Source organism: Atta cephalotes, assembly GCF_000143395.1.
Source record: "Atta cephalotes unplaced genomic scaffold scaffold00003, whole genome shotgun sequence".
In the NCBI taxonomy this organism is placed as follows: Eukaryota; Metazoa; Arthropoda; class Insecta; order Hymenoptera; family Formicidae; genus Atta; species Atta cephalotes.
Window position 1 is genome coordinate 3,075,373 of NW_012130067.1, and position 8,894 is coordinate 3,084,266.

At 34.3% G+C, this 8,894-nt stretch overlaps 1 protein-coding gene across 1 annotated transcript; it reads right to left on the reverse strand.

Annotated features, from left to right (window-relative positions):
* Window positions 1-4,905: 4,905 nt before the first annotated feature.
* LOC105625522 (putative inorganic phosphate cotransporter) lies at window positions 4,906-8,465 on the reverse strand. Its single transcript, XM_012206848.1, is given in 6 exon segments — window positions 4,906-5,097; window positions 5,525-5,766; window positions 6,446-6,578; window positions 7,332-7,917; window positions 8,184-8,365; window positions 8,367-8,465. Coding segments are annotated over 6 exon segments (1,407 nt in total). The 5' UTR covers window positions 8,439-8,465.
* Window positions 8,466-8,894: the final 429 nt, after the last annotated feature.

Below are 8,894 nucleotides of genomic sequence, written 5' to 3' on the forward strand. Positions count from 1 at the left end.
ATTTATAGACATATATGTTAGCAGAGATGTTAAAAAATCACCAAAGGCAAATGCGGAGGGAGCCCGTGCACGTGGACACAGAAAATGTTAAATGGACTCAGACACAAGTGAATGTATATATGCATGCGCGCGTGTATAGCCGTGTATGAGTTAATGCGCCGTGGCGTGTGTGATGCATTTTTTTATCCGTCGACAAACGAACGGACAAACGTGACGTGGTCGCGCTAATCAAAATCCGATGCGGCAGCAACGACCACCGATTAAGCGGTCTCTTCTGAAGCTTCCCGTCACGAATCCGCGAAGCTGCAACGCGGTTGGTCAGTTTGACATAGGTCCGCGCACTGGCCCTGTGCCCTATGTGTATACTTCGAATATACATATTTATACGCAGGGCGAGCTTGCGAGCTTGTGGTCCATGCTTTCCGTGTCCAACGTCGATCGTCCCGGAGCGACACGGACTGGTCCTCCCTTTTTCTCCCCCTCTCTCGGTTACCGGTCCGTTTAAAATATGAAATGCGGTGACAGCTAAAATCTGCAGGAAGTTCGTACAATGCAGTCGAACTGCGGGCTATGCCGCGAGAGAGAAAACCGGTCAATTGGAAACAGGGTGACCGAGTTACGGTAGCTACCACCCCGCGCCGCGACCGCATTATCCCTCCGCTTCCCTTGATAACCTGGCGTATCGAATTTCTTAGCAGAATCAATTCCTGTTCCCTTCCCTTCGCGATATACTGCCAGATCGTTGCCACGATGCGCCGTAAGGAAAAAGAGTCTTGATTCTCTGAGAGAACCGTGGCTGGCGACTGCCTGCAACAATCACCAGTGAGTAACCCAGCTCACGTTCATAGACGTGCAACCGTTTCTTCGCTAATGCCGCTTCCTGTTCACGTAAAAGAATTTCGATATACTGAACCGTCAGGTGAGCCGAGATCCGAGTAGGAAGCGTCACAATAAAGTTTTTCGGTCGACGAGTCTGAAACATTAAAAAAATATTTTGTTCGTATGTCGCGATAATAATATTTGTTATCTACCGGATTCATTGATTTATTTAGCTTATTTCTTTTCTTAGAAAATATATATTCTTGTCGCTATTTTAATGGATACCTTGAATTTCAAGTCCAATTTCGCGTGAACAATATTTTCGCTTCTCAGTCGAGTAATCTCTAGTTTTTTAATCAAAGAGACTATTAAACCATAAACTTTATATCTCAAATGTTCCCATATCTCGCTCTTAAGACAAAATTCAAATAATGATTCTACAATCTTAATGAGTATGTAAAATGTAGTATACAAACTAAGTCAAGAGCGGGTTTTTTTCAATAGCATGCTGTCAAGCATTGAAAAAGCTGAAAAAGCTGAAACTCAATTATATTTCCAGCTTCTTTAATTTCATCATAATATATTCTATACACATTTTTATTCAATTAATGTTAAATATGTTTTTATTTAATTTGTTAAATTATATTAAATTAAATTATTAAATATTAATGAAATAATTATTACTGAATTACAATCTAAAAAAACAATCAAATACAGTAATAATAACTATTGAATAATTGTAAATATTAAACTTTTTAGACAGAAAATGATATATAATTTATATATAATTACTATATGTAATTAGACTGCAATTAAATAGATTACCATCAAGATCTTAAAAAATATTTGATCATATTGATAATTGCTTGTTGATATAAGATAAAAACTTGATGCAGCATAATCGCGTAACGTTGATATAGGAATGGAAAGGATTAAAACACAGCGTCATGTGAAATACGTTTATCTATCTTGTTACACACAACGTCAATCAAAATATACAGCAATAAATCATCAGCGTACCATATCCCTCGGATCAAGCACCGAAAACTCCATATCACGTTGATAGCGCATATTATACATATAACAAATATAGGCGTTACGATATTATCTTCCAGTAAATGTAATAAATTTTCGTAACGCTGGCAGATATTTTATATGCGAAATATTTATCGCGCGGCGAGATGTCCAAAATTAAATCGTTCGAACCATCACAGAGTGGCGTACAATAAAAAACTAACATGACCGGCCATCGCCAGGAAAGATTCAATAAAATCGAATGGATATCATTTGAATATATAGCATACTCGATCCTATTCGCTTCTTAAATTCACCATCCTTTCGTCGTCGTCGTCGTCGCCACCGCCGCCATGGTCGTCGTCGTTTCTGACTTCCGTCTGGCGTACGTCGCGCGAGCTCTTATTAAAGGTGGCGATTTATCGCTAGTAATAACGGTGCGGTCTGGTGCTGCTTGAAAGCGAATGTCTCCCTGCCAAGGTTCTCTAGGAAGAGCAAGAGCGAGCTCGTGGTGCGAAGAGGAAGAGGTCAGAGGGCAGAAACTGGAAAGTAAGGGTTTATTCGCGGCAACCCTATCCGCGCGAGAGGTGGATGATGCACCTCTTCTCTCTTTCTCCTCGGCAGTATGTTATCAAGCATGAATTAAGCGTGTGTGTATGCGCGTGTGCGCGCGCGCGACGAGGTAGATTAACAATTCCTGACATTTTAGTGGCGCTCCGGATGCGTTAACGCCACTTCAAGTACCGGAGTGCCCGACTGTAACGAGCTCCAGGATTGATTAACCGCCTCTGTCGAGCGACCCGCAACTACGGACTACGTGCTTCTCTAAGCAAACGAGACGACGGCCCGACGAAAGATCCTCGGAACTTATAATTACCGCTTGATTAATCGTCATTTTGACAGATAACTCGGAAACGGAGAGAATTTTTCACTGACTCGTGACCGTTATGCCCGGACCGTTATCGCCTACCGTATGCATCGATTAATCTTCCTAAAATATTAGACTATGTAAATTAGCTGCCGTCTTTTCGGACAACCAATTCCAGACGAATCGATAGCTGTCAGTCATGCGTAAAAACCGAAAAACTGAAAAAATTAAAAAATTCATTCATCACAATAAAAATATATGAGTCGTACTTGGTGATTCAAAGAACTTTGCAATAAATGCGAGGATTAATTCGATAAATGTTTTTTTATATTGATCTTTATAATACAAAACTAGAATCCACATGTAAGCTTGAAATAAAGTTTAAAAACACAAGAGACATATACACCCGCTGGAAAACTTTTTTCAAAGTTAGTCGATGTAAATATTTTATTCAGACTACGATCAAATAATTATTGACAGATATATTAATTGTAAGCTTTGAGTGGAATGGTACTTTGAAAAATATCTGGGCGAGGAACACAGCAGGTGTGATAGACAGTGGCAGGTGTTTTTCCATATCAGTAACGACTGAAACGATAAATCGATCGAATCAGGTTTGGACTACGCATAAATATCGATAGATGGACCAAGTCATCTACTCAAAGGGTTAAGAAGACGAATAAGCATTATTCATACCGTGTGAGCGCTTATCTTTAAGTTATTCATCTCATGAATTAGTAAACACGATGAAGAGAAGCTCTTGCTTGCGTGTATCGGACCATCCCTGCAACGAAGTTTACCAGAATAAATCCAAACGATTCTCTTGTCGTTCATACTTGTCTCGTCATCAGAAGATATGTACCAATTTTGAGATTAATAAATTCGGAAGGAATTGCAATTGTCTTAGAGATATACATTACAACATATTACGTTATGTCGAAACGCAATATACATTTTAAAAAAGAAGCTAAAAGAAGATATTTGTCTTTGAAAGGAAGTAATCTCTAAATTTTTAAATTTTACAAGATAATTTCCCAATATACTTTCTAGATCGATAATAAAATTTGATAGAGAACGTAGAACGTGCGTGTAATATCCATTTCGTTTCCTTCGATCTTTCCTAATGAAATTTTCAAAAATTCCCAAAGAAGTAGAAAAATTCAATATTCTCTCATTCGGAAACGCACAGATTTCTATCGCGGTTGTCGGTAATATTTAAAGGAAGAAGAAAATGATTTAGCGAGGAAAGCAGTTACCACTCGCGTCCTGGCTTCACAGAATCGTCGAAGCGTGCGACTGTAGGCTGGAAATAGATTACAAACGTAATATTTCAACGTCGTAAATATTCCGCACTGTTGGTGTCGGCACGGCTCTTTCGTGCTGTCTTCTTGTTTCTTTTCCGCGTCTGTCTCGCGCTGATTGACAGTCTCGTGATGTGGTGATCTAATTGGGATAAGAAGAATTTTTGTACCAGGTGGCCCCTAATTGGTTACCCGTCATTAAGGGTGGTCTCGCGATCCTAATTATCTTAGCGTAAAGCTTGACACGTCAAGTAACAGCACTTCTAAGACTTTTGCGAACTTTGACACGTCGTTGAAGCAGAAGTATAAGATGATTCATGTAGATATTATAGGTACATATTTTTCACAACTTTAAAATTTCTTGATTTTTTTCAAATTAAATAAATAAATAGAAATAATCATGAATATAATCATGAATGTGTTTATTAAATTTCTCGCATATATACATTGTAGATATATATTAATTGTACAATCTACATTTTGTAAAATTTTCACACGTGAAAGATAGTTAAAACTTCGGTTAACATTGATAATATTATAATGCATATTATGATATATAACAGAATTCCTCTTCTTGAAACATATTTTGTAAAATATTACCAACAACACAGATATGTATATATAACATACAAAGTGATATTAAGTATTACCATTAATTAATCTCAGTAGATTCATCAAAAATGTTTCATAATGAAATATACCTAAATATAAAAAGTTGATTTAAATGCGAATATATGAGGAATGTATAAAAATCACAAACTTCTTAATTTCGTTTAACGATAATTTATATTATCGCACTTATTTATTTTACCTATATTTCTTATGCAAGCGGAATACATTTTTCTATAAAAAAAAATTCCTTCTAATTTTTTAATAAGAATTGTGAACAAAGGTAGTCTCAATTTAAGTCTTCGTTTCTTGTTGCTGTTCCCGTTGCCTTTGTTGTTCATTATCGGCTTCCCAGTTTTCGTCTTCAGCCGGTGGATAATTCCATGGTTGAATTTTGGCTGATCCGAAGATCGAAAATATCACAAAAGCGAGAACTTGGGCGATGATGGTAATCCAGAATGCAATTCTCCATCGCGCCATGGTATGCTGTTAGAAGATATTGGATATTAATACCAAAATAAAAAACATCAATTTGAAAATGTTATTGTGTGACAGCTGTATTTTATAAAATAAGCTATCAAGTTTAATATACCAAAATTATATATTTTAGACATTATAATAATAAAAAAATAACATAATATTAAAATTCTCATTTCAAAGATTTCGTGTTACAATAAAGTTGACTTCGCAGTTGATTACGCAATTAAGATTCAATGTCTTTCTTAGAGCGAATATCGGCTTAACTTTCTTATATCGGGTTAAAGTCGTTTCACCTTTCGTAAAACTTTAAGAAAGTGGAATCTCTGTGCATAACTTATTAAAAATTCAAAAAATTGGAGATCATGTCACGTTGCTCTTAATGGACTCTTTTTTTCGTTTTCTTGTTTGATCATGCATTAAGTGTTCAACTCACTCCTTCCTTTACGAGAGCTCCAACTATTGGTGGCAGGATAAAGGCGGAAATAGTGCCCGGAGTATTTGTAATACCCATGAGAATTCCTGCATAATTTGGTGCCAGATCGTTTTGATTACAAAGATGACCGACAAATATAGCACCACAGAATACTATACTCAAGGTTAGCAGCACAGTCGACGCCACACGAGCGCAACCAATGTACGCGATTATAAGAAGAAAAATGCTAGCTGGGATAGAGCCTGGAAGAAAAAAAAATGCGCCAAACTATACATTACATATATCAGAGGCTTCTTTTGGACTAAACATATTTAATTTAACATAACATATAAATATTTTCTAGTTATATAAAACACTCAAAGATGGGCACACAAATTTTATAACGTAATATAAAATTCAATATGATGCAGCTAATTTATATCAATTATAATTTCATATATTGTAGAAATAATTTATGCATTGTCACTAAAAATAGAAACAAAAATTATAATGTCGCGTATTATTCAAAATCACGGCGGTTATGTAAATTCAGGCAGAAAATTTACAAACAATACTTCATTCTTTTTCATTAATTAATATGTAAACTGTATAATTCAAGTTTAGTTCTTTAATTTATGTTATTACATCCGCTATTGCTACGAATTGCTAAACAAAATAAGAGAAAGAAAGAGAGAATTGTTATCTAATTTTATTAATTACTTAAAACAGGATGTATAACGAATAAAATGATTATTAATAAAAATAATACAATTTTTTATAAATATTGAAAAATTATGATATTTACAATTAATTATTTTCCATCTACTATAAATATGACTTATATTTTTATAATAATATATTATATATATATAATATATTTTTATAAAACAAAAAGGTCACATCTAGAGCTATATTATTATAAATTTCATTTCAAATACATACTTATGAACACTGCAATTTTACGTGCAATTGTCTGAGACCAATATCCTTCTTTCCGTCCCCAATCTAAAATTCGTCCGATTAATGGATTAACGAAGGCGTTCACAAGATACGGTGTGCAAACGATAGCGGCATTCTGTAAAGCATTTCAGGAAAAATTTAGACAAAAACTTGAGTTCTGTTTCACGTAACTGTGCACACGTCATACAGAATAAAATAATATTAATATATGTAAAATATTATTTTATCCGTAATATTCTGCTCTTTCTCATAATACCTCTTGGATTAAATATAACTTGAAATACGTAAAATAATTATATATGACATAATACAAGAAAAAATTATATGTTATTATATACATGAGATGTATAAATAAGTTCCCGCGGTCAATTTTAGATAATACTAACAACGGTGTGTTTAAACGCAGTCAATTATTTTTCCATTAGTAAGATTGACTATAATTCAAAAATAACAATGCTTATGTAACAATGCTCAATTGTATAATTAACATTTTTAATTTAATTGAAAATGAATGTTGCAAAAGTGCATATTTGTCATATCTTACTCTTTTTATCGTGGTAGAACCACCAAAGAACCAGAATATATATTTTATCCGATTCTGAGACAATATTATGTTGTTAAGAAAGAATGTATCAAGATTGGTTAAATTTAAAAGATTTAAAAATAATTCCAATGTAAACAATAAATCACGCTGCGTATAGCATTCTTTAGTCACGATATCTATATGTTACTACTACTGTTAAAAAATAACAAAAATAAATTCGAAAACAATATTTTGATTAGAATATTTGTACCGGTATTTTTACATTAATAGATGTATTTTTAAAAAAATTGAGAATTTATTTACACATCTTATATCTCCACTCACCGATGTAATATCATATCGCAGTATCTTGTTCATATAAAGCGGCAGTTGAGTGAGCAAGAAATACCAACCAAAGTTACCTAAAGTATTCGTAGCGATCAGAGCCAAAAATGGCACCGATGTAAATATACTTTTCCATGGAACCTTCATCTTTACGGATCCAGGTGTACGGTGACCGTATGAGTTCACGATAAACGCTCTTTCATGCTCCGTTATAAACTTCTGTTTTTCCGGACAACCGGCGAAAAATAAATAAAAGACGATGCACCAGATTAACGGTGTCGTTCCATGGATGTAAAAGATAGCCTCCCAGCCCACGTAACGTAATATCAATCCCGAGGTAAGAATAGATATCACGGTGCCGAGCGACGTTCCAGCGTATATAATGCCGACCCACATGCTTTTTTCCTCGTACACAACCCATGTTCCCAGAAGAACATTTACTATAGGAAGATTCGCTGCACTCACAAAACCGGTCAGAAATCTAACAATGTATAGTATGGACAACTGCTTTGCCACGATCGGCACCAATGTTGTTAAGATTCCATTTGCCAGCACACAGCCTAACAGTACTGCCTTCGTGTCAAATCTGTATCCAATATATTTCATTATTACAACTTATAGAATAAATAAAATATTAAACAATTATATGAATATAACTGATCGTATGTTCTCTAATCCCCTAAATGCAGAAATTATCTATCAGCGCGACGTTGATAGCATTTACGTGTATACCATAATCATAGCATACCATCTTTACAAACTCAAAGAATTACTTCTAATTAACAATAATAATAATAATAATAATAATAATAATATGTATAAAAAAAAAGTTTGAAATATTGAAACACTTACCGATCCGCCAAATATCCTGACGGAAACATGCCAACAAGATATCCAGCAAAATATATACTAATAACCAAACCTTGCTGGCTCGTTGTCCAATCAAATGGACCATCGATATCGGTGACGGCATCTGCAGGAACCTCAAATTCCGGACATTCATCTGACCAATCCGGTACACCCGGCTTTTTTTTTCACCATACCAATGATAGATACCGCAATATTAACTTTCAGACCATAAATAATCATGTTCGCTACACACAGCATAATAGCGAACAAGTATCGTACGCGTATCTCTAAAGTCAAAATTATAAAAGATATTTAAAATGATATATACTAAAAATAAAATTTAATTATTTGTTTTTTTTAACCTATAATAGAATCTAGTAAATCTAGTAAATTACAATTTGCTTATAATTTGTTATGTGCCGAAATAAGAAAGTGAGAGAAAGTAAAAGAAAAAGAAGTGATATGGAGGTGAATAAATATTACACCACAATGTATCGATGCTACTTAAAAAACCTATTTTCACATATAAATTTATAATTATGAGTTAAATAAAATCTTCTATTTATAATATCAGACATTAAATGAGAATGATGACAAGGTAATAAAATTTATCATTTAGATATAAAAGACACATACATACACACACATACACACACACACACACACACACACACACACACACACACACACACAACTATTATATATATATATATA